Raw genomic sequence first — 27,011 nt, 5'->3', positions numbered from 1 at the left:
CCCCTGGAGAAAGCTAACCTTCCATTCCCACCCCCAGCCCCTTGTACCAGGGAGAGCACTCTTATCACCAGAGATAGGGAGTCGACACTGAGATGAATTTGCACAAACAGGCCTTATTAAAATAACTATTCCCCCCATGTATTTCCCAGTTACTTCCCTGCAATTTGTCATCCCTTGAATCCCAAACGTCCTTTCCTTTGTTAAAATGATATATGAGACTTCCCTGGTGGTCCAGTGGTTAAGACTCCACGCTCCCAACGCAGGGGGCGCAGGTTCAATCCCTGGTCGGGGAACTAAGATCCCACATGCCGCAAGCCATGGCCAAAGATAAATAAATAAATAAAATGGTATATAAGCTCCTGAATCTAACTGCTTCTTTGAGTTTCATTTCTTTTCTGTGAATTCCTGTGTCTGTAACTATTAAATAAAAATTGTGCCTTTTTTTCTGTTAATCAGTCTTTGGCCCGTTTAATTCCCAGGCCTCAGATACTGAATCTAAGAGTGTGGAGGAAAAGTTTTTTTCCTCCCCAACAACAAAAAATATGTTCTATTTCTTAGGTACTTTGATATGAAAAATGGAATCTCAAATTGTCTTCTTGATTTCTATGAAGATTTAAATGAAACTACAGAAAACATAAAAGATTGTTGATATATTATCCGACTGCCAACTGGACCTTGCTTATCTATCTGCCTATTTGGCAGACGGTCCAAATGTAAATTTTGGCAGATTCAGTCTATACATTTTTTAACCAAAGGCAATGAAAAAACATCTCTCCTACTGAATGTTTTGCATATCTTATACACCACACTGCTGAAGAGGAATATGATTTGCTCACCTGTGAAGCTGAGGTTTTCATTATGAAAGTTTTAGTCACTTTTCAGTTTTCTGAAAACTGCAGAATCACTTAATGAGATATTTGACTTTATAGAAATGGAAGGAGCTCACCTTGTTTGACATAGGACATATGTCTTAGACATAGTCTATCATTGCTGCTGGCCATAGAAAAGATATTAAATATTGCCTGTAAAATTATATTTTCAAAATGAGGGACAAGAACACTGTCCTTCTCTAATTTGAAAATACAATGAGGATAAGAATGGAAAAAAGAACGACTGTAGAACAGAAATTTGTATGCTGTTTCTCCAAAAGTGTTTGATGATCTTTGAAGAGGCCATAAGAAGCCTAGCTAAGGATGGACTGAGCCCACTTGAATTGTTTGATGTTATGTGTAGGTTGTAACAAAAAGTTTCATAAGGAAGTTTTTGGAAATAAGACTGCTTCAGAACTCAAAACAAAACAAAAAGTCACCAAAAAAGGGCAACCAAATTAAACAGGACTTTCTCATTTCTCTACTAAAACTATAATTTACTTGGAATCAAATTTTGATTTCACAAGTTCAGATTACATCCATGCTTTAAGATCATTTTCCCTGAGAGAAATTTAACTCATGATATCATCCAAGCTGCTCTGGAGTGTTCACAAATGATGGACATTTTCCATACAGATAGTGCATACGATGAATTTATAGCTGTAAAGGACGTTATTGACAAACAGCTGACCTACCGAAACAAGCTTGTAGATACAAAGCGGATGAACATTTTTGGAAAGCTAGAAGCAAAGTCCCACAAGTCTAAAACCCTGCAATTACTAGTAAGTAAAATCTACTATTCCATACAGTATGCTTTTGTTGAGGGAATATTTAGCTTGATGTCATCACATCAGGCTGACACCAGGAATTAGCATAATGTGGGCTTGGTAAGCATCAACTGAATTTTGCATTTGAGTATGTTCAGTCTGTCACCACATGAAAGCAAAGAAGGATGCTCTAAGTTATTGTAAAAAGGAAACAAAGAGTAAAAATATCCTATGGGATATTTTTGGAGAGAATATTGGGAGAAAAAGAAACATGTCTTTGTGGGAGAAAAAGAAACATGTCTTTGTGCTTTCTTCTTAAATATAGGTTAATATTTATTTAATTAGTCCTATTGTATTTTCACTCTCCTTTTAAAACGTATTACATTTGTGTATCTTAGGCATTGTTCACATTTCTTCCTTAAGAAATAGCCTGTTACCTTCTATTAGTCTCTTGCTGTTTTGTTTTGTTTTGTTTTGAAATGTCTTCTTCAGGACTATAACTTTACGTTTATCATATATTGCCAAAGCTTTCCAATTTGTTGCTCACTCTTTCCAGTTTTGGTGAGTTCTTTGGGTATACTTTAGAAATATTCGTTTTTCAAACTACCTGTTTTTATTTTTCCCCTTGAAGAAGCACTTCTGTGCAGAGCTGAGAGTAAGGCTCTGGTGTAGCACAGACCCCAGCTCCACCTACAGACCTTGCACAAGTTTCTCAGTACTTTTACTATTACTGATGACTTCTTTCTTTGCTTGAGCTCAGCTAAATATTCGCTCTTATTTTTCTCTAGTTTTTCAGGTTTTTACAGGTAAGCCTTGAATGTGTCTGGTAGTTATATTGGTGAAGGATGGCTACATCGTTCTCTGTTTCTAAGGTGGTTTTGCTCTCCTCCATAGATGGTGCCGAAGTGCGAGACAGTTGCAGCTGCCCTGCTCTGTCCTGGGCTTTGTTCAGCTGCCCCTGAGTCATGCTGTGGCACTGGCAGGGTTTTATAGCCTCTGGCTTTCTAGGGGGTAGAACAGCTTCCAGATTGAGTCCCAGCTGAAAAACAAAGTCTCCCTCGATGGCATAGAAAAATGAACTCTATGTTACTTCCTATTACAGAGTCCCCGGGCTGCAGCTGCCTTGGGTTTCTTTTTAACCACTTCATGCCCAGTGTCTAGAAGATTAAAACCACATGAGGCATCCATCCTAGCCTGAACCATTTTCTCTGCCCTTCTCTTCCCTCCAGTATCGGGATTTTGATGCACTCCGCCCTCCCACCCCTCACTGCCACCCGCCTTCATGCTTCCTGCAGAGGTAACACCTCCTAGATCTGAATCTGGGGTAGCTCAGAATGTTCCTTCTCTCTCCCCAGCTAGGCTCAGGCCTCCACCCCAGCCACCTGCAGCTGCCACATGTGACAACTTCCGTGGGAAAACAGGATCTCATTTACCTGCCGGTATCCAAGGAGGAATTTGATGGATATTTTTTTCTTCCACTGGAACAGCATCATTTTCTTCCAGTAAATTCTAAACTGGAAATGTAAAGTATGTCATCCTCACTTTTTGATTCCTTATCGGAGAAGTACCTTTCATTGATTGCATATGCTATCAAATTTGGATTAGATGGAATTGTATGTGATAGAAAACAGCAATAATGAATAGAGGGGGGAGGGTGTCTTTCACAGCAGGGATTCCTCCCCAGGTATTTTTCTAGGAGATTTCTTTTTCTTTCTTTCTTTCTTTCTTTCTTTCTTTTCTTTCTTTGTTTCTTTCCTTCCTTCCTTCTTTCTTTCTTTCTTTTTCTTTCTTCCTTCCTTCCTTTCTTTCCTTCCTTTTTTCTTTCTCCCTTTCTTTCTTTCTTTCTTCCTTCCTTCCTTTCTTTCTTTCTCCCTTTCTTTCCTTCCTTCCTTTCTTTCCTTCCTTTCTTTCTTTCTCCCTCTTTCTTTCTTCCTTCCTTCCTTCCTTTCTCCCTTTCTTTCTTTCTTTCTTTCTTTCTTTCTTTCTTTCTTTCTTTCTTTCTTTCTTTCTTTCTTTCCTTCCTTCCTTCCTTCCTTCCTTCCTTTCTTTCTTTCTCCCTTTCTTTCTCCCTTTCTTTCTTTCTTTCCTTCCTTCCTTCCTTCCTTCCTTCCTTTTTCCCGTGCTAACTTTATCCAGTATTTCTCCCAGGAGGTTTTGCTGCTTCACCAGATGGCCCTCCCCATGAGAAGCCAGTTGCTTCTCCTCAGGCTGGGAGACCTGGGCAAAATAGTTCACCTCCAACTTACCTCACCCTTTCTCTTGTGGTTTCAAAAAAATCCCTTTAAATTCTAAATCAGATTTGTTGATGGGCTGTGGAAACCTCTGAGCTGAAGGGAGCAGACTGCTGCAACCACGGGTCTGACGAATCTCATGCCTTAGGCAGTGGGTCCCCCAAGCAGTCAATGTATTTGTACCACAGCCTATGAATATTTTATAGATGTCCTTTTGTGCTCACTAATGGGGCCTGAACTGTACAATCTGCCTGGAATAATACCAAAAGAATACCCTCTCCTGACCTCCATCCCTGAATGATTTATGGAGATGAACTAGGCCCATCAGAGATTTATTATGGAGGTTGTTCTTTCCAGACACTTTTCAACAAAGAGGGAAGTAATATGTTCGTACAGATAGTGGACACTCTGGGGGAGTTTAGTGTGGAATCTGTGTGTTTGGAGAGGACTCTTCGTTCTGGATCTTCAGAGATGAGGAGGGAGTTTACCTTTCCTCAATAAAGAGGGCAAAATGCGGTTTGAAAGAACTTCCATGCCACCACCCATGCTTATGTTATTCCTGGAATTTCTTGTCACTGTAGAATATCAGTCAAAACAATGAACGTAAAGCCCTTCTCATGCCTCCTGTCTCTTCCACTCTGTGTCTTTTAAATTGGAATAGTTCAGTCTCCAAGTATAGATGGGGTCAGCTGTGTGCTTGTCACTTGGAGCAATACCAAAGACAAGAAGACAGCATCTCCACTACTGAGTTCTCCACCTAATTGGAGAAGATGAGACCTATACACGTTGCTTACGTCGGCCTGTCACCAATGCTCGTGCGGTACAGAGCTAGAAGCTTCCAAAAGGGAACATTGACGTGTGTTGGACGAGCGAAGGGTGAGTTTATGGAGAAAACAGGGCTCGAGTGGTTAGGTGTTAATTGGCAGAGGGAGGGAGGACATCCTAGGGAAGTTAGCAACGTGAGTGAGAGCAACTAGAGCAAAAGTACTGGGTAAGAGAGACTGTCCAGCAGTGAGGGGCGAGTAAGGGGATGCTGCCTTCTAAAATGAAGTAAAACCCAGGGCTGTAAGGTTAGTATGAAGAGCCCAGTGATCTCAGATCTTTACTTCTGATTTGACTCGTGTTGTGGTCTTTCCCCCCGTCCCCACTGCCTCCACCACATTGGCCTCAGAGGTAGACTTCTTCCCTTTTAAAGCTCTGTCAAAAGTCCCTTCCTCTGCTTCCCCCTAGCATAGGTCAAATACACATACATTTAAGAAAAGTTTACTAATGGGGGAGGGGTAAATTAGGAATTTGGGATTAACGTATACACACTACTATATATAAAATAGATAATCAACAAGGACCTACTGTATAGCACAGGGAATCCTACTCAATATTCTGTAATAACCTATATGGGAAAAGAATCTGAAAAAGAATAGATACATGTATATGTATAACTGAGCACTTAGCTGTACACCTGAAACTAACACAATATTGTCAATCAACTATACTCCAATATAAAATAAAAATTAAATTAAAAAAAAGAAAAGTTGAGCACAAAGAGAGAAAAAAGAAACTAAGGTATAAATAATCGCGTTTACGAGGTACACCTCGCTCCCTGGGGCTCATAAACCCTACTTCATTCCAAATGAGATCCCAGGGAAAGAGGGGTGCACCTTACCTAGTACACTTCAGGGGACATCTTTAACCTCCAGCACCCAAGTGGACTCTTCGAATCATCGAAATCTCTCAAAAATCCAAGTCAATTCCATTCAGCCTCCTGAGCCCCACAGTTGTGGCCTTTTACCCTTTCAGGAGAAACCCAATTCTGTGACCCCAAAGTGCATGACCCCATGCACAGGATGGAGGGATACTTTCTGCCAGAGGTATCTTTTGGGGAGGGGTCATGCAGAAGCTTTGAAAGCCAGAACTGTAGAAGGCTTAGGATAGGATGGTGGCAATGCGAATAGAACAAACAGGTACAAGAGACATGGATTTTGACAGCAAGGAACCCATATGAGCTTTTTGCACTTTAGGCTCCAGCAGCTACTCTTCGATGAATACTAGTGTTTCTTTCCGTTGTCCCCTTTCTTTCGTGCCTAGTTCTTCTACTGCTTAGCTGCTGCTCCATCTATTGGCTGTTCTTTCCCTCCCAGCTTTGGAATTGGGTGGAGTACCCTTGGCTTTGCCTTCCCTGTGATCTCCCAAGCCAGGTCTACTGAGCCTTCTCTTTTCCCAGTGCACCATCCTTAAAGGGGGTTCCCACACTATTCTGAGAAACAAAGAGGCAGCAAAACAACTTGAAGAAGTTACGAAATTTCCAGAAATCTAACCAAACTTCTTAGCCCTTAAGGACAGTCACCACCTCTTTTTGATCTTTGTATCCCAAGTACCTAATGCCATAATGCCAAGCACAAGGTGGGGAAGTTTGTTGATTAAAATAATAAATTAATTAAAACAAGGAGAACAGGGACTTCCCTGGTGGTCCAGTGGTTAAGACTCCGCCCTTCCACTGCAGGGGCTATGGTTCAATCCCTTGTCAGGGAACTAGGATCCCTCATGTTATGCAGTGTGGCCAAAAAAAAAAAAAAAAATCCCCCAAGGAGAACAGAGTGATGTCATAGAAAGTAAGACCATCAAGAAGGGGATGGTCCATAACACCAAATACCACAGAGAAATCAAGTAAAATGAGGACCGAAAGGCACACTACTGGATTTGCAAATCAAGGACCAATGATACACCTGGCCAGCCTGGTTTTATTGGAGGGGTGAAGGTGGCCGAAAGCATGATTGAATTAATAGTCCGTTGACTAATGACAGGTGAGGAAGGGAAGGCAGTGAGTGTAAATTATCTGGGGAAGCTTGGCTGTGGAAGAGGCAGAGAGAGAGGTAACTAGAGGTGGACTAAGGGTTGAGGGGAAGTGGTAAAGATGGTAAAGGCCCTGGAGGAATGGGGGAGGGCACTGAGGGCCACGCTGAGACTAAAGAGAACTGATCTGTGAGGGCACCAAGGTGCACGGGTATGTGACTTCCTCCAGCAGGGTTCCTGGGCCCAGTTCCAACGTGTGTATGTGTGTAGGCTTCCCCACACCAACAAGCGATTCTTGGACACCAACAGGGTGACAGGAAATTCCACTCAATTCTGACACTATCTACCTAGACATAGAATCAGATTCCACAGGTAAAGGGCTCAGGGCCACAAGACCACCCTCCACCTTAGACGCCAGTCCCAAGCCCAGGTTGTCACCTGTGCTCCTGAACGACTGGCTATGAATTCGCAGTTCCATTGACCCCCCTCTACCTCAGGATGCTAATTGCAAGTCCAGGGTGTTACCTGTACTTCTGACCATCAGGCTATAAATTGGAGGTTCCCATGACTCTCTCCTTGGGTTCAATTAATTTGCTAGAATGACTCCCAAAACTTAGGAAAATACATTTCACTAGATTTGTTATAAAAAGATATTAAAGGATAGGAATCAACAGCCAGATGAAGAGATACATAGGGCTAGGTCCCAAACAAAGGAGGTTCTATCCTCGTGGAGGGTTGGGGCCCAGAGCCCACATGGAAACTGGTTCCTGTGGAAACTCCAAGAAAGGGCCCCAGCGCTGTCCTTTTAGGGGTGTTATGGAGGCTTTATTACATACACATGATTGACTAAATCATTGGCCAATGGTGTTGATTTCAACTCCAGCCTGGCTCCCCTCCCTGGAGGTCTAATCACAGGTTGGTCCCATTGGCAATCAACCCCCAGCCTTAGGTGTTTTCCAAAAGACACATCATTAACACAACAAGGGACAGCTTGATCACTCTCAACCCTTAGGAAATTCCAAGGGCTTGGGGAGCTATGAGCCATCAGAACAACTGTGAATGAAGATCAAATACATATGAGACATAGATTTTGGTCCTCTGAATGATCAAATATGTATTTCTTGTAAATCACAACATGGCACTGACCAAGTATGGGAGAAGGAGGGAAGGGAAATGACTTAAGTTTAGGAACTCACGGGCCATGAGTGGTGGTGATGACATGGGCAAGAGGAAGGTTTAAGCTACAGATGTAAGAAAATGAGCCCCTGAAGGAGCTTGAGTGTGAGGAAAGGGGTAAGTTGAGGAACTGGAGGCTTAAAAACAGTGCATTGGTACCTGGCAGTAGGGGAGTGAGTCAGGTTGGATGAGACTGAGGCTGTGAATGAGAGTTATTGAGTTTCATAGGCGGAGCCATCTTAGATCATGGCAAGATCCAGGTGTGGCCCTGCCAGTCCGTGGCTGATGAAGTGTCAGAAGAGGCTGAGGGACCCAGCAGGGCACCAGAGGCTACATGAAGCAGGGTGGGGTGGTGGCAAAGGTCTGAAGGCCTGGGCAAGAGCACAGAGCAGGGACCCAGAATTTGCATTTAGGAACCTCTTACTCAGGCTAGCGTACAAGTTAACTTGCCCCATTTAGTCTCAGTTGCCCATCTGTCAAAGGCTGTAATAATATCGCCAAGCTTCACGGGATTGTTGTGAAAATTAAATGAGATCGTGTATGGGGGGGTGCTGAGCACAGTGCCTGGCCCATAATAAGCACTTGATAAATAACACCTATAAAATAAAGGCCACTCTGGAGACTGACATCCACTAGGAATTCACAACATAGGAAAGAGGACACTAACATGAAAAATACATAAGAGGATGCATAGGGATGGCCTTCTTTGTGGAAACAGCCTAGATTTTCAGAATCAAATTTGTGTTTGCATTCCAACCCTGAAGCTTACTAGCTCTGTGTAGATTGGAGGCAAGTAACTTCACCTGTCTGTGGTTAATCATGGTGCTGGGTTGTTAATATCTTCCCTCACATGTATTAAGTGCCTGCCTACTGAGTACCAGGGATTATACTGGGTGTTGGAGATAAAGAGACTTGAACAAGACACTCTCCTGCGCCCACAGTATAGCTGGGGAGACAGAAAGAGACAACTGGGAAAACTTAGACCTCTGGCAAAGCTAAGCCTGAGGCACCCAGGTAAATCCTTAATGACGCCGCAGAGATATCTTTTGCCCTGATGCAGTGATTAGCTCATTCCCTCCCTTTTTAAAAATATAGAACTTAGCGTACAGTCCCCACTTTTTTTTTTTTACAATAATAGGGTTTCAGAAACTATTCTGGAAAGTAGAATAGCGGAAAATTAGATGTTTTCAAATTCCTATGGGCTGAACAATCTGTGCGGAGACACTTCCCGTCATGAAGGATTGTGGAGAGGGGGGTCAGAGCACAACCGTGGCACCTTCAGTAAGTTTGTCAGGTCCAGTTTCCCCATCTGTAAGGTGAGGAGAGTAATGGTCACTGCTTCATAGAGTTAGTGTGAGGATTAGGTGAGTTAATACACATAAAATGCTTAGGGGAGTGTCTGGTACATAGTGATTATTCAATATGTTTGTTCTCATTATTCTATTAAGTGATGATATTATAAGGCAAAATGTCTTCTTCAACCTCTGCAGGGATCATCAGAAATTGTGGATCAAAGCAACAAAAAAGTAAACTAGAAATTGGTTTTAGAACGAGTAGATCTGCAAAGGGTCAGGGCAAAATAAAGGAGGACCTTCTTATCAACACAGCTAAAATTCAACAATGTCTTGACTGCAGTATCTACACCGTAAATATTGGTGGATTTCTTAAGTCCTTGCTTTGCAAGAAAATGGTCCAAGGGAGTGCCTTATTTACTAGTTCTTTTTCTCTTTTTCCTCTAATAGTTCAAAAGGGAGAAACCCTGACTTTCCCTCTCTTCTGTTGGAGTCCAAACCAGCACTCCCAGCCAGGTGACAGGGCAGCTCTCCAGTTACCTGGTGTGAAAGTCCCCAGGCTCCTGGGCTGCAGGTTGAAACTCGCCTCTCAGTCCTTTCTCTCTCACTATCTCAGCGAGATTTTCCCTGGGAAGATAAAGCCATTCCTAGGCTCTGGCTCTTTCCTCTAAGAATCCCCTCTCCTCACCTTTATTGCAGAAGTCAAAAGGGGGAGATTAGTGTGAATAAGAGGTCAAAGGGAGAGTAGCCCACAGGGGTGTTTCTCTACCGTCCCTTGGGAAGCTCCTGTCATTTTCTTCCAGTCAGATGTTTCCAGGACCACTTAAATGGTTTTGAAACTTTAGAGAAAGTCCTCACCTCTTCCCTATTGTACCCCCCCCCCACCTCTCCGACTCCTAAGGGGCTTTCTCCTCTCGGAAATTTGAGCTTAAATGGAAATACAGTGTTCACATAGAAACTGGTAGCCTTCTCTTTTTCTGCCTGCCTTGTTTCTGTTAAGCTAGATTCAAGCTGTCATGAGAACAGGCCTTTTAAAAAGAAAATTTACCAGGTTATAAAAGAGATATAAAGTGAACAGTGGATGCCCAGGAACCTTGGCACGTTGCAAACCCTCATTTGTTATAACCTGCGTGTGGTGAGACGGTTAATAGGAAATCCGTTTAAGCCTAGAATACCCAACTCTGGTAATCAGTCCAAGGGCCATGATAAAAGTTTTTTCAATGCTAAATAAGAGCAAAAGGGTAGGAGTGAGGGTTTTCATCCAGCAAATGATTTCAATATAAAGATATATTCTTTGCGACCTGGCTTTTATTTTTTTTAAAGGATGACAGTGATAGTAGACAGCAATTTGTTGTATCCATTAATTTTTAAAGAATTTACTTGGTAAAATTAAAAAGCTGACAATGCTAAATTAGTCCTCCTTATTTTGTTTACTTTATTGCGCTGTGAAAATCAAAAGATTTACTGTCTGAAACCTACTGCTTCTCCAGCTGAGAAGGCCCTCTTGAAATCTCAGATGAGGTGCGGCTAAGAAAGAAATTCCTTTCCTGTAAGGAGGGCCTTCTGGGGTTGCATTTTCTATTTTTAACCTTTTTTTCTTACTTAATTTTTAATTGAGGTATAATTGACATATTAGTTTCAGGTGTACAACATAATGATATGATGTTTTACCTTTTTTTAGTTGTGGCAAAATATACACAACATAAATGTACCATTTTAGGGCTTCCCAGGTGGCGCAGTGGTTGGAATTCCACCTGCCAATGCAGGAGACACAGGTTCGAGCCCTGGTCCGGGAAGATCCCACATGCCGCAGAGCAACTAAGCCCGTGAGCCATAACTACCGAGCCTGCGCTCTAGAGCCCGCGAGCCACAACTACTGAAGCCTGCGTGCTTAGAGCCCGTGCTCGGCAACAAGAGAGGTCACCACAATGAGAGGCCCATGCACTGCAACGAAGAGTAGCCCCCGCCCACTACAACTAGAGAAAGCCCGTGTGCAGCAACAAAGACCCAATGCAGCCAAAAATAAATAAATTTATATTTTAAAAGGTACCTTTTGTGTGTGTGTGTGTGTGTTATGCGGGCCTCTCACTGTTGTGGCTTCTGCCGTTGCGGAGTATAGGCTCTGGACGCGCAGGCTCAGCAGCCATGGCTCACGGGCCCAGCCGCTCGGCGGCAGGTGGGATCTTCCCGGACCGGGGCACGAACCCGTGTCCGCTGCATCGGCAGGCGGACTCTCAACCACTGCACCACCAGGGAAGCCCTGAAAGGTACCATTTTAACCATTTGCAGGTGTGCAGTTCAGTGGCATAAAATACATTCACATTGTTGTGCAACTATCACTACCATCCATCACCAGAACTTTTCTAATTTTCCCAAACAGAAACTCTGTATTCATTAAACACTAACTCCCTATTCCCCTTCTTCCCAGCCCCTGGCAACCATCATTCCACCTTCTGTCTCTGAATTTCACTATTCTAGGTACCTCATATAAGTGCAATCATACAGGGCTTGCTTTTTTTGTGTCTGGATCATTTCATGTCTTGTTAATTTCTGCTGTACAGCAAAGTGATTCAGTTATACATATATACATACATATATATGTGTGTATATATATATATATACACATACATATATACACATTCTTTTTTATATTCTTTTCCATTATGGTTTATCTCAGGATATTGAATATAGTTCCCTGTGCTATATAGTCTCTTAAATGTGTTTTTAACCTGTTGGACAACTCTGCTTGTATTGAAGCTATTTCAACAATAGGATGGTTGGTAAAAGGGCAAGTCTTGCCAGCTTTCTGTATTTACTCATCTGTAAAATTGTTCTGAGTTCTATTCTGTCATTTAAACATATCGAAGCAGAACTGCCTCTTATAAAGGTGGCCACTGCTACTCATTTCCTATTGATATTCCCAATATGTAATGTAGGCCCAGCATTGCATGTAAAAATCTCCCAGTTTTCATGCATTGGCCAATAACGTTGGGCCAAATAGAACATGATTGCAGGTCAGATCTTGCCCACAGGCCACCAGTTAGCATTTCTGCTAGGGCTTAACAAAAAGCACATTTTAGTGTGGCTTCACTGAGTCATTGATTCATTCACGCAATAAATGTTTACTGGGTCTCTACTACAGGCAAGGCTACACATGTAAGATATGGTTTTAAAAATACAAAATACGGGCTTCCCTGGTGGCGCAGTGATTGAGAGTCCGCCTGCCGATGCAGGGGACACGGGTTCGTGCCCCGGTCCGGGAAGATCCCACATGCCGCGGAGGGGCTGGGCCCGTGAGCCATGGCCGCTGAGCCTGCGCATCCCGAGCCTGTGCTCCGCAATGGAAGAGGGCACAACACTGAGAGGCCCGCGTACCGCAACAAAAAAAACAAAATAGGAGAGACATAAATAGTTGCAGCATAAATGCTATAACAGATCAAAAATAATGACTTTTATTGCGCACTTTTGTGCCTGGGAGTTTTAAGAGGTTTACCTACATTAACTCACTAAACCTCACAACAATCCCATAAAGTAGGTATTTCATTTACATATGAAAAGACAAGCATACAGTGGTCAAATCACTTGCCTTGATCACACAGTTGGAAAGTGCTAAGGGCGCGTTTGAACCCAGATTGATGCCAGAGCCCAAGGTCTTGACTGGAAGGGGGGCAGGGGGTGGGTTGGTATAGGGTAACCTGTGGATTTATGAAGACCTCCAGAAGTGACTTTTGACTTGTCTTGAAGGCTGATTTCAGCAAACACGGCCGGGAGGGCAATCTAGGCAGAGGAAATAATTTGAGCCAGGGATAAAACACTAAGATTGGCAGGAAATGAGTCTGAGAGAGGTCGCAAGGTCTCCAGTGCCATCTATTCAACTGTTTGTTTTCAGGTGAGATATCAGCTCATCGACAGCTTACGTCTCAGTACTAACTGTAAGGGTAAGTAAGAATTGTGTAGAAACAGAGGGGTATTTACAAGCTCCAGAAGCGCACCGGACCTATGCAGCTCTGCCCCCGACCACCTATAGGGACTACAAGTCCCGTCATGCAGCGGGGGCGCCGTCGGGAGCCCCGAGTCGGCCCCGCCCCTCCGCAGGCCCCGCCCAGGCCCCGCCCCTCTCGCCCGTAGCCCCCTCCCTCCCGGTCAGCCCCGAAGAGTTGCCCGGTGGCCGCGGCAGACGGAAGCCGAGCGAGAGCCTCGGCGGCGGCAGGATGGGGGACTCCAAAGTGAAAGTGGCCGTCCGGATCCGACCCATGAACCGAAGAGGTGAGAGCCGAGCGCGCCTGGGGCCGCCGCGGCGGAGGCGGCAGGTGCCTGGCGCGCCCTTCCCTTGGCCGCGGCCGCCGTGTGGGGTCCGGCCGGTCCCGCCCCTGGAGTCCGTGTCTGGGCGGGGTGGGGGGGCGGCCCGCGCACCCCGAAACCTCGTCGCCCGTGCCCGCCCCGCCTGCTCGGGACGCCCCTCCCCTGGCCCGCACCGCGTCCCGGGGCGCCGCGGGCCCCATGTCCCGGCCCGCTGCCCCTTCCGCCGGCGCGCCCGCCCCGCCGCCCTTTTGCCCTCCTGTCTCCCTGCCCTTCTAGGAGGGCGCCCGCGCCCCTGGCTCGCTTCTTCCTTCCCCACCCGGCCCCTGGTCCCGCGCCTCGCCGCGCCCCCGCTCTCGGCCCGCCAGCTGTCAGCGCGGCCCCCGGCCTGGCCCGGGACAGCCGGGGACCCCCAGGCCCCACGTCGGTGGCCCAGGCGCCCCGACCCCGCACTCCTGTGGCCCGTGGCAGGAAGAAGGGCAGGGAGTTGGGGTTACTTCTGAGAAAGCAGTCTAGTGCAAAAGTCCTTCCTCTTGGCTTTTCACTTTATATTCCTTTAACCTGGATTGTCATGAAGACTTGTAAATCCTTTGATTGAACTTGGGTAGAGGAGTTGCCCTCCCCCGACCCCCCGCTTTTTCTTGACTGTTAAGAAAGTTTTGTTTTTGCTTGAAGTCATCTTTGTCATCTCTCAACAATAAATAGATTAGGTGCCAAGATTCTTGTGAAATTGTATCTTTCAGACATTCTCTCAATTCTGCAGGGAGGGTAGAGAAAGCAGATAAACAGTATATTTTAAATCCTCTTTAGACAGTCAAATGTAATGGAGAAAACCTGACTCAAGTCAGAGGAGGTGGGCCGGGCCTTGGCTTTAATGCTTAATTAGCAGCGTGACAGGGCAAGTTACTTTAAGTGAGATATATTGGAAACACCTCCTATATATACCAGGTGATAATAGTGGGATCATTATAGTCCCAGGAAATGACTTTTCAGCTGAGAAGGCTCTTAACTAATGCGAATCATTCGTGTAAGTACCAGAATCATTTTCTCAGTCATTTTCGCAACTTCTTTGTTTGTAGTTGTTGTTTATTTATTTATTTTATTATATTTATTTTTGGCTGCGTTGGGTCTTCGTTGCCGCGAGCGGGCTTTCTTTAGTTGCGGCGAGCAGGGACTACTCTTCGTTGCCTTGCGCGGGCTTCTCATTGCGGTGGCTTCTCTTGTTGTGGAGCACAGGCTCTAGGCACGTGGGCTTCCGTAGTTGTGGCTCGCGGGCTCTAGAGCGCAGGGTTCGAACCCGTGTCCCCTGCATTGACAGGCGGATTCTTAACCACTGCGGCACCAGGGAAACCCTGTAGTTGTGTTGTTTAAGTCTGTGTAGAAATGGAGTTGCTTTCTAGCTGTCTTTGCTGTCTTTGGTATATATTGAGGTACACAGTTCAACAGGATAACATGCTTTCTAGGTTTGTCCTCTTGGAAGTTTTTTTTTTTTTTTTTTGGAGTTGGTGATTCCTCCTGTCCCTGCTTGGCTTAAGGCTGTCAAGGTGACACAAGAATTTTCCCTAAGAACTTAATTACTTTAAGTTCTCAACGAGTTCACGTTTTGGGTCTTCAACCTTTGCCTCATTAATTCCATGCTCTGACAAAATGAAAGAACTTAGATGAACTCTGACAGTTTCCAAAGCTTCTAGTCCTCGAGTGTTCAGGCAGCTTTATTTCAATTCACTTCAAGTTTATTACCATCACAGTGATTAAAAAAAAACAAAACAAAACACCAAGCCGCAGAAAACACAACTTAGCTGGGATTTGATTCTGAAAGGATGATTTCGGCACATTCAAAATATTTCCTATTCACGAAAAACTTGGGAAATGCCAGTGCTAAAAAGAGGCAGCTAACTCACCACCACCAAAGACCTATCTTGGATAATTAAAATTCTTTCCTCTTTCCCCTCCCCCGACCTTGAGTTTCAGTTTTCCAGGGGAAGCACTATCCTTTTTACTTATAAATTGACATTGATTAGATTGTAATAATTGTCAGTATCAGAGGTTCAAGGGGTACTTAGAATAATACTTTTAGCTTTGGAAAAGATGTTAGTTGTCCCTTTGGCTGAACTCATTTTAAAATTAAGGTTTATGCATAGATCCATTACCCTATAAGTAGAAGCCCGTTGTTTGTGGTATACTGCCTTCTGATTCATTTAGTGCTGTCTCTTACCTAGCCTCACATTTCCTGAATGCACATGGACTTTTTTTTTTTAGTGATTACTACAGATAATTAAAAGTGGTTCTATTTCTATTTTGTCATAAAGTAGGCATTTACATAAATCTAGAGGTTCTTGTGGAATACAGTGGAGTGGAATTCTAAAGCCAGTGATTTTTATACTGCTGTGTAGAGTTTGCTTAAAAAGGCTAAAACAAAGTCATATCCCTTTCAGGTAATTTTGAAAAAAATTATTACTGTGACCAATTATTACTTCCGGGAAAATTAATGGATTAAGTAATAGTATACAATTCTGATGAATAGTAAACTTTTAGTCATAATTGTTTCTCCCTTAGCAGGTTAGTGCAGGAAGCAACCTCAGAAATCACTCTTCACAAATGAGAATGAGATGAGAATGGGTTCCTGGGATAATGCAGTTTTACTCTAAAGACTGATAGTTGGAATCACGTTAGCTACTTGTTGAGGAAAATCTGAAATTTGCAAGAAGCTTCTAGTGTACCATTAAGTCCTTCATGTGATTCAGTATCTGACTGTGCTTAGGTGTTAAGGTAGATAATTGGTTTATTATTTAACATTTATCATGGAATTAAGAGTGTTTCAGTCTTTTTTGCTAAATTACATGTGGGCTTGGGAAACTTAGGTATTTGAACATTCAGCATTAGGCCCTACTTCAATAATAGCAAGAATTGTAATGACTAATGAATATGCTTTTGTCGGGAATGTTTTTCTTGTTATACATTTTAACATTATACTAAGAAAACAAAAAATAAAAAGGAAAATGTCTCTGACATTCTTTCACCTTAACAATTCACACTCATTTTCTTATTTTCATTCCAGGTCGTACTTACATGCATATGTAATTTTACGTAGTTTTAATACTACAACTTTTGTTTTTCTTCATTTGAAGTATGAACTTAAACAGCTAAAGTAAAAGAGGTTAAGCTTGTTTTGTCATGAGATCTGGGAGTTCTATTTGCAGTTCTGTTTGTCATCTCTCAGACCTGTACAGCTCACCAGGTAACCTCTTTGTGTTCTGTAAACTGTAAGGAACACCCATTCATACATTATTAACCAGTGAAATTATTAAGTGAGCCGAAAGTTTTACAAGCATAATTGATGGCACTAGTTAGATCAGCGACACTCTCCTGTTCAGGACTTTGATGTTTTATAACTTTAGATGGCTTAAAAAATATTTAATATTTATTGAACGCCTGCCAGGTGTCTACCTTATCTTAGTATGGGATCTTATTGCCTTCCCTCAAGGGGCTTCCAGTGTTTAAATATGTATGAGATTAACTATCAAAATAAATAAATCTATATAAAAAGTGTTTGGGAAATATCTTTGCTGTCTACCTAGCCTAAGGTGATGAAACCGGAAATTACATTAGAAATTTAGCTAGAGAGAAAAAACAGTGAAATGGGTTATTTCAGGTGTTAGGAAGCATGGACAATAAATTTATTTTAACAGGTATTTCTCAACGGTTTGCTTTGAATTTTTCAGTACTTGATGCAGTGAAAATCACGGAGAAGAATCAACACAGTGAAAGACACAAAGAATAATGTAATGTCTAACTAGGAAAAGAAGTCAGTGCTTAAGTGAATCACAGTCTAGTTTCTCAGTGGATAAGATATAGACGTTAAAAATGAAAATCAAAACCATTTAACAAGGAAGACTTTTTTTATGTTAGAAAAAGCAGAATGTAAAACAGTATGTGTAACTGTATGGTTGAATCTACTATTATGATTATTACTATGTTAAAAATGTAAACAGGAATGGGCAAGGGCTAGAAAGAAACATGAAAAACTGAGACTGATCTTGTTGGGGGAATTTTATTTCCTAAAAACTTTCTCTTAGTGTTGTCTAGTATTATAGTATTCAGTTTTTAAAAGTGCACTTTATGGTTTATGCTCATAAGGAAATGACCGTCACATGAAAAGATAAGATTAAAAGGTAAACACCTTCAGCAGATTGCTAGTTATTAAAAGTACCAGGTGAGTGATAGGGAGATGTAGGAATTTAGAGTGAAGGATCCCTGGAAACCTGGTGATTAGGGGAGGCTTCTTTCTCTGCGGAGGGAGGAAGCTTATGGTGCCTGGTGGGAGGGGTGGGGAGTTGGTCCTCTGAGAAGGAAGTATGGCCTGAGAGCAAAGGCATGGGGACAGGAATGAGCCAGGCAAGTTTAGGCACAGAGATGAGATTAGCGTGTGCTAACACAGGGAGGAGTGCTCCGTGAGGTTAACTGGAGAAGGCTGAGATTAGGAAGGTCAGGTGGAGTTGCAGGGGGCCCAGAAATCTGGCTTCAGGGTGGCTGGTCCATGTGCTCTGTTTAGCTTTTGAGAACTTCGTGTGGGTCTTGGACATAAGCATGACAGAGAAAGATCGCCAGATCTCAGGGCAAGATTGAAAGCCTGGGTAGGTAACTGATTCAGGGTATAGCTAGAAAACATTTACAAGCGTGTGGTGGAAATGAAGCCATGTGAATAGGAAGATTAAGGAGACCAGTCAAAACCAAGTGAGCAGTCGTGAATCAAAAGACAGGTGAAACTGAGGAAGTAGGAGGAAGCTTGGAAGACCCTGGCCCGTCAGTGAGGAAAACAGGTGATCCTTGGGAATCAAGGTGCAGGGTTGGGTGGGAGAATCTGTTTGAAACAGGAAGGAGTCTTTGACCCTGAGCCCACTGGTGGTTCTTAAGCCTTCTCAGATAACTGGTGTTGGAATTAGGGATGACTGGATGGAAATTTCTGACATATTTTCTGAAACAGAAGATGCTTGTTTTATTAGCATCTGCTTGAGATGCTAATGGAGGATGAGACACACATCTATCACAACATTCTTTTGTTTCTGCTGTCAACTCCGTGACTGAAAAATGGGATTTATACATATAGGGCCAGAGGCTTTTGGAGACGAAAGTACAAGTTTATCAAATCAAAACTTGTTTGAATTGGCATTACTTTAACCCCCCACCCCCCCATAAAACAATGACTAACATCAACTTTTCCATTTCTTAAGTTCTGAAGATGGAAGAAACCACTGGCAAAAATATTGGTTAAGCAGATGGATTGAGCTGTTCAATGAGGGAAATGGGTTCGTTATTGATCTCTATGCTTGCTGATCAGCTTCCCCTTGTGTTCAACAAAGCATATTCTTAAAAAAGCTTGGCTGAGAGAAGCAGTGTAGTCATTAGGGAAGTGTGTGAAACTAACTGGTGTATGGGACATGAAATCCATGACTTAATTGGTCCTGGGCTTTAGCTCTCAGAAGCTGTAGGTATCTTTAAAAGCTGGTAGTAATGAATTCGCCTATTCAATTTAACATGTGTTGATTGAGGAAAAAAATAATAGCTACTTTTTGAGAGCTTTCTGTTTGTGAGCTACACAGTTCATTCCTTTTTATACATTATTCTTCAAACAAAACTTTGAAAGGTAGTTATAGAATTTCTTTTTAACAGAATCTCAGAGAGGTTAAGTAACTTTCCCAGAATTACAAAACCAGTATTTTGGAGCCCGAATTTCACCTATTTTGCCATTAAAACCTGTGCTTTTACTACTCTATCAGACATGATGATCTTTAGAGGGGCGTTGCATTCCTGAGCTTGCGTAATTTTCAAAGATGTGCAGGATATATGAGAAGCATAAGTCATGATCTTTGACAACAAGAGCTCACTGTCTTGTTGGTAGTAAGATACACAGGTGAATCGGTTTTGAGTATAGTACACAAAGCAATGATGGCAGTGCCTTATGAATTAAAGAAATGGGGGTGGGGCTTGAGAATGATGAGGCATGGGTTGAAGGCAATTGACAGGAAGGCATGGCAGGTGGGGTGCACAAGATGAGTTGTTGGATTTAGCAAAACATGGATGTAGGAATTAAGCAAGAACAGTGAGGAAGTTAGCTGTAAAAATTCAGACAGCAGGAAGGAGACAGTATCTGTATAATTAACAGTTAAAGAGAGGTTGCTGTGCATCGACATGGTCCCAGGCACTGAACTAGATTATTTTAGGTTAATCCTCACAAAAATGCTGGGAAGAATTTATAACTCATTTTACAGATGAGAAAATGGGAACTTGAACAAGCTTAGCCACCTGCCCCAAATCACATAACTATCAAGTGGAGAAACTGGGGATTGGAACCTGGGCAGTTCAGCTCCAGAGCCCCAGCCCTGAAATTCTGTTCTTTCTTGGAAAAGCTGGAAGAATATAGGGAGTGGGGCATGAGAAGAGTGATGGAAGGTGGCCTCACTGAAGTCACGAGGTTTGTGGGCAGCAGAGGGGTATGAAGAGGGGTGAGGTACAGGCAGGTTCAGAAGGGTCTTGGGCAGGGTTGGAGGAGTGCAGTCACTGTAGGTTTTTTTTTTTTTTAAGGTAAAATTGGTATGTAACAGTATATTAGTTTCAGGTGTACAAGGTAAAAAGTGATCACCATGATAACAATAAATCCAGTTACCAAACAATTAACCCCCTTCACCCATTTGCACCCCTAACCCCCTCCGCACTGTAACTACCAGTCTGTCCTCTGTGTCTGTAAGTTTTGTTTTGTTTGTTCTTTTTTTTTATATTCTACATATAAGTGAAATCATACGGTGGTGTTTGTCTGATTTACTTCGCCTAGCACAATACCCTCAAGGTCCATGCGTGTTGTCGCAAATGTATAGGTTTTTGAATAGAGCAGTGGCACTGTTAAAGTGATGCTTTAGGAAGGTAAATGAAGCTGTGTCTCTATCTTGCTCACAAGCTAATACATTAGCTTGTTTCTGTTTCATGAATGCTGGAGGAAGACACAGGACTTTTGGGTCAGAGGATTTATGGCGCAGCAGGTGGCAGGAGCGGTTCCCTTTGCCTGCAAATCCCACAGGGGTGACATGGAGGGGTCCAGATGGATGCTGTGCAGGCAGTGGGTTGGGTTGCATCTGAGGAGCATTGAGCTGGGGGACTCGATTGCTTTTACGTGGTAAGCAAGCCTGCTCTTTGTCCTGAGGGTTGCTGGCTGCAGACACATTCCTGAGAGGTGGGTGGGGTAAAGAGCATTTCTGGCCTTGCAGTCTAGACACACCCAGCAAGAACTTGTCAAGGTGGTATGAAAGCAACTGAGATTTGGGAAATATAGGAAGGCTGCAAAGCTTCTGGTTTAGATAACTGAGTGAACGAGTACTGGTGTCATTAACTGAGATCAGAAACGTGGGAGAAGCGGGTTTTAGGGTGGAGGTGTGGGAAATTATGAGCTCCATTCTTGGACATTCAACAATATTTAGTCAGTGCTTATCACGTGCCATGCACTGCACCTACAACTAAGATGTAGTACGTGCCTGGAAGAAACGCAAGAGACTGGTTGAGTTTTAGGTTCTGAAGTGCAGCCAAGCGGATGGATGCAGAAAGCTGTTGTACAGGAGTCTGAAACTAAGGGACTAGAGATACGTGTAGATTTGGGAGTCGTTACTATATTTAGAAGATAGGACATCAAATTAAGGCATGCGTGAAGGACGAGGTCACAGAGGCCAAGAAGAGAGGCATAAGGAGAAGCAGGTGAAAGTAATGTGGAGGGCCAGGGCAAAAAATGGCAGAAGAATAATTTTTACTGAATGAATGAATTGGTGTTGGCATGTTGGTAGTGGGCTGAGAAATCAGTGGGTGTTTCCATATGGAAGCAGTGTGTATACGTGAGCATTCTTCTAAGAAGCTCCGTATAGAAATATTATTCAGTCATAAAAAGAATGAAATAATGCCACTTGCAACAACATGGATGGACCTAGAGATTATCATACTAAGTGAAGTAAGCCAGACAGGGAAAGACAACTATCGTATGATATTGCTTATATGCGGAATCTAAAAAAAAAAGATGCAGATGAACTTATTTACAAAACAGAAATAAACCCGCAGACATAGAAAACAAGCATATGGTTACCAAAGGGGAAGGGGGGAGGGATAAATTAGGAGTTTGGGATTAACATACACACTCTAGTATAAATAAAATGGATAACTAACAAGGACCTACTGTATGGCACAGGGAACGATACTCAATATTTTGTAATAACCTATAAGGGAAAAGAATCTGAAGAAGAATATATATGTGTGTGTGTGTATATATATAGCTGAATCACTGTGCTGTACACCTGAAACTAACACAGCATTGTAAATTAACTATACTTCAATTAAAACAAAAAAGCTGGGCTTCCCTGGTGGCGCAGTGGTTGAGAGTTCGCCTGCGGATGCAGGGGACGTGGGTTCGTGTCCCGGTCCGGGAAGATCCCACATGCCATGGAGCGGCTGGGCCTGTGAGCCATGGGCGCTGAGCCTGCGCATCTGGAGCCTGTAAAAAAATAGAAATAGCCAATAGAGAGGGAAATTTTTTTTAAATTAATTAATTAATTTTTGGCTGCACTGGGTCTTTGTTGCTGCACGTGGGCTTTCTCTAGTTGCGGGAGCGGAGGTTACTCTTCGTTGCGGTGCACAGGCTTCTCATTGCGGTGGCTTCTCTTGTTGTAGAGCAGGGGCTCTAGGCGCGTAGGCTTCAGTAGTTGTGGCTCGCAGGCTCTAGAGCGCAGGCTCAATAGTTGTGGCGCACGGGCTTAGTTGCTCCACTGCATGTAGGATCTTCCCGGACCAGGGATCGAACCCATGTCCCCTGCATTGGCAGGCGGATTCTTAAACACTGTGCCACCAGGGAAGTCCCTAGAGACGGAAGTTTTTGAAGTATAGGGGGAAGAGGATAATTATATAATGGGAAAGCCCTGGAGTGCTTAATTTTCTAGATGAGGTAGAATGTGAGGTTATTAATTGAGAGTAAGAAGAATTGAGTTGGCTGGGATCTTCAAAGTAGTGAGTGTCTAGAAGTGTGGTTGAAGGACTTGAACCATAATTTATATCCATTGAGGGCAGTGGGACCATTCCTTCTCAGCTGTTTTTGAGATGTAGTTCATGTATCAAAAGTGTATAATTCAGTGGCTTTTAGTGTGTTTGCAGAGCTGTGCAACCATCAGCCCTGTCCGACTCCAGAACATTTTCATCATCCCAAAGAGAGACTCTCTCGTTAGCAGTCGCTCTCCATCCATACCCACACCCTCCCCTTTCCCCACAGCCCCTGGCAGCCACTAATCTACTTCTTGTCTCTGTGGATTTGCCTTTTCTGGACATTTACTGTAAATGGGATCATACAGTATATGGACTTTTGTATCTGCTTTCCCTTGGCATAGTGTGTTCAGGATTTATCCATGTTGTAGCATGAATCAGTACTTCATTCCTTTTTAAAGCTGAATAATATTCTGTGATATGGATATGCTGCATTTTGATGCCCATTCATCAGTTGATGGGCATTTGGCTTGTTTCCGTTTTTTAGCTATTAATGAATAATGAACATTTATATATAAGTTATTGTGTATTTTCGTTTCTCTTGAGTATGTGTATACATGGAAGTGGAATCGCTGGGTCATATAGTAACTAACTTTTGAGAAACCGCTAAATTGTTTTCCAAAGTTATTGCACCATTTTACATTTCCACCAACAATGTATGAAGTTTCCAGATTACTGTCATCCTAGTGGGTGTGAAGTGGTATCTCATTACTATTTTTGATTTGCTTGTCCCCAATGTCTAGTGATGTTAATTAAGCATCTTTTCATGTAATTAAGCCATTTGTATATCTTTTCGGAGATCCCTATTCAAACCCTATTCTTATTTTTAAAATTGAGTTGTCTTTTTATTATTGAGTTCTAAGAGTTCTTTGTATATTCTGAGTACCAGTCCCTTAACAGATACATGATTTGCAGATACTGTCTTGAATTTGTGGGTTTCCTTTTCATTCTTTCAGTGGAGTCCTTTGAAGCACAAAAGTTTTTCATTTTGATGTGGTCCAATTTATCTGTTTTTTTCTTTTGTTGCTTGTGCTTTTGATTTGATATCTAAGAAACCATTGCCTAACCCAAGGTCATGTGGATTTAATGCCTATGTTTTCTTCTAAGAGTTTTATAGTTTTAGCTCTTATACTTATTTAGGACTTTGATCTGTTTGGCGTTAATTTTTGAATGTGGCGTGAGGTAGAGGTCCAATTTTGTCTTTTTGCATGTGAATACCCAGTTGTCCCATCACCATTTGTTGAAATGACTATACTTTCCCCATTGGATTGTCTTGGCACCCTTGTTGAAAATTAGTTGACCATAAATGTGACAGCATACGTCTGGATTCTCAAGCCTATTCCAATGATTTATACTTCTGTCCTTAGGTTAGTATCACACTGTCTTGATTACTGTAGCTTTGTAGTAAGTTTGAAATTGGTGAGTGTAGTCCTTCTACTTTGTTCTTCTTTTTCAAGACTGGTCTGGCTATTCTGGTTTTGCCTTATAAGTTTTTAAATACCTGCTTTCTAACCCTCTGAAGTTGATTGGTTTCTTGAAAATACACATTTTATGTTTTGGGCCACATAAGATTATTTCAATTATTTTGGTATTACCCCATCAGGCATCGTGTCTTGGATCTTCCTTCATTCCTCAGTTTTTTCTTTAGCTGTATTAGAACTCGGTTATATTTTATCTTTTGTTTATTGAATAGATTCTCATGTTCACTGGTAAAAACATAAAAGTAGGTGATAGGATATTTTATATATCTCTTACTAGAAAGCAAACTACCAATTGGTTTTTTACCTCTGTGGCATCACCTAATTTTCTTTTTCCTTGGGTCAGTGGGTCCCAAGCAACTTGTAAGTGTAGTAAAGAACTATAAGTCTTATTCCCTATTCTGCAAGTAAGAATACTACATTCCAGTTGGGAAAACAAGTGCTTCATACATGAAATATGAGTTATGAATATCATCAGCATGCATAGACATGTAAAAGTATTAGGCACATGACACAATTTAGTTGAAAATAGAACCATATATAGCATGCAAAATTTTCAATTTAATTAAAATGTGACTCTTACAAATACTTTACTATCTTCCTTTTAAAAATGGACCCTAGTGAATTTAACAGTAAGTTATAGCTTTTTAGGAATGTGATATAGGTAAAGGGAGGTTCATTTATATTTCTGAGTAGTAGATTTTGTTTGAAAATTACTATTAATTTTCTGGAGAATTAGAAAAGCAGGTTACTGAATGGGCAACTCAGAATTATTTTGTCCACACTGAGAATGATGCATTTCCCCACATGGAATATGAGTTATATAAAGGGAGTCTCCCACGCCCCACCTATCTTTGACTATGATGTCATTGAAGAAAGAGCCATAGCTGATTTATGCATTGAAGAAAGACTTGTTTCAAATTATCGTTCACTTTTACAAGGTGACTAATTTGCTGGCTGAGTAAGCTGAATTATCAGCTGTTGATATTTTATTCACCTTGAGGAACTTGACCTAGAAAAAGATCCTGTTTGGGAAATAATATGGGATCTTTAATGTTAGTGGACTAAATTAACTTTCTTTCCTTCCTCCTTTCTTTCTTTCTTTCTTCCTCTCTTTCTTTCTATTTTTTTTAAAAAAGTATTTATTTATTTATTTTTGGCTGCATTGGGTCTTTGTTGGGTCTTCGTTGCTGTGCACGGGCTTTCTCTAGTTGCGGCGAGCGGGAACTACTCTTCGTTTTGGTGCGCAGGCTTCTCATTGTGGTGGCTTCTCTTGTGGAGCATGGGCTCTAGGCCCATGGGCTTCAGTAGTTGTGGCTCGCAGGCCCCAGAGTGCAGGCTCAGTAGTTGTGGTGCATGGGCTTAGTTGCTCTGCGACATGTGGGATCTTCCTGGACTAGGGATAGAACCTGTGTCCCCTGCATTGGCAGGCGGATTCCCCAACCACTGCACCACCAGGGAAGTTCCTCTCTTTCTTTTTTAAAGGATTCATGAATACATCAAAGAATTCATGGTTCTGAGTACTATAAAGCTTGATTAGTCATGACCTAAACTTATAGCACTACTTAACTCGAAGATCACTCTGGTTTTTTATTGGTTTTCAGACATAGTACTAATTAAATCCCAATCTCATAATTTTAGGCTTCACTGAGAATAAACTGTTGTCCATATGTTACTTATTATAATAATGAGTATTTAGTGCTATTTTTTATTGTGGTAAGATAGATATAACATAAAATTTACCATCTTAAACCATTTTTAAGGGTACAGCTCAGTGGCATTAGGTACGTTCACATTGTTGTACAACCGTCACCACCATCCATCTCTAGAACTGTTTTATATTGCAGAACTGAAACTCCATGCCCATGAGGTACTAACTCCTTTAGCCCAGCCCCTGGCAACTACCATTATACTTTTTATCTCTATGAGTTTGACTACTCTAGGTGTCTCATATAAGTGGAATCCTACAAAACTTACCCTTTGGGACTGGTTCATTTTACTTAGCATAATGTCTTCAAGGTTCATCCATGTTTTAGCAGAATTTCATTCTTTTTTTAAGGTTGAATAATCTTCCATTGAATATATATACCACATTCTGTTTATCCGTTCATCCATTGATGGAAAGTTGGGTTACTTCCACCTTTTAGCTATTGTGAATACTGCTGTGAACATGGGTGTACTTTAATGCTGTTTTTGCAAAGGTAGTGCATAGCAGCTGGATATTAATCTTTTTAATCTAAGTATTGTTCCAAACTAAGAGGAAGATGTTTATGTTTTGGATTTTTGGTAGGTGTTAAAAATTTTTTTTTCTTTTTTAAATTCACCTTAAATTTAAGGCCTAAATTTGGTATTGCTATTTAGTCAATTAATATTTAATCACAGCTTTGCTTTCTAAGCAGTATAGAGCAAGAAGTTTTCCATGGAGAAAGTGTCATATTTAGAGTTTTGTAGCACTATAGTTTCATTCAAGCATTGGTGGCATTTGGTGATAAAGTGCTTTTCATATATCTGACTCTTAAACTCTCCTCAAATCTCACTGCTCTTATTTGCTTGAGTGTGTGTCCTAGATGTTCCACCCATATTCTAAACAGTCTTGTGAAAAGCCTTCTTTTAACAGCGTTGGGGTGGGAATTTTGTTTGGTAATAAAAACTGAGCTAATAAAGAAGTGAAGATAGTTGTTTATATTTTGAAGGCCACCTCCACTGGGTGTTAAATGTAGGGACGTTTGTAAGTGTTGTACTCTTTAGGACAAAATGAGTTTAGGTTGGATATATTAGTTATTAGATGCTTCTTTGAATTATATAGGATTTTCCAGGGATTGGTTCCCGAATCATGCCATTTAATGCTTTCAAACTGTTAGTGTGTCTGATGAAGTCATGAGGGGCAGGATGGAGGAGCTGTGAAGAGTATAGGGAAAAAGCCTACAAATATTGAAAGAAAACGTTTGAATCCTTTTTCAATTCCAGATCATCTGAAATGAAGGCAAAACTCTAGTCAGGGCGGGGGAGATATTTGATTTACGGCTTTGCAGGCATGCATTCTAGA

General features: G+C 42.1%; 1 protein-coding gene across 2 annotated transcripts in view; it reads left to right on the top strand.

Moving 5' to 3' along the window:
- The first annotated feature begins 13,242 nt into the window (after positions 1-13,242).
- Positions 13,243-27,011, top strand: part of KIF13B (kinesin family member 13B) — a 187,731-nt gene continuing 173,962 nt past the window's right edge. For both annotated transcript variants that reach the window (XM_067745296.1, XM_067745295.1), the window contains exon 1: positions 13,243-13,391. In XM_067745296.1, the coding sequence (XP_067601397.1) occupies positions 13,337-13,391 (55 nt within the window). In that variant the 5' untranslated portion in view covers positions 13,243-13,336. The remainder of the gene's footprint in view (positions 13,392-27,011) is intronic.

Source organism: Pseudorca crassidens, chromosome 7 (assembly GCF_039906515.1).
Source record: "Pseudorca crassidens isolate mPseCra1 chromosome 7, mPseCra1.hap1, whole genome shotgun sequence".
NCBI lineage: Eukaryota > Metazoa > Chordata > Mammalia > Artiodactyla > Delphinidae > Pseudorca > Pseudorca crassidens.
This window is presented reverse-complemented; position numbering and strand designations above follow the sequence as displayed.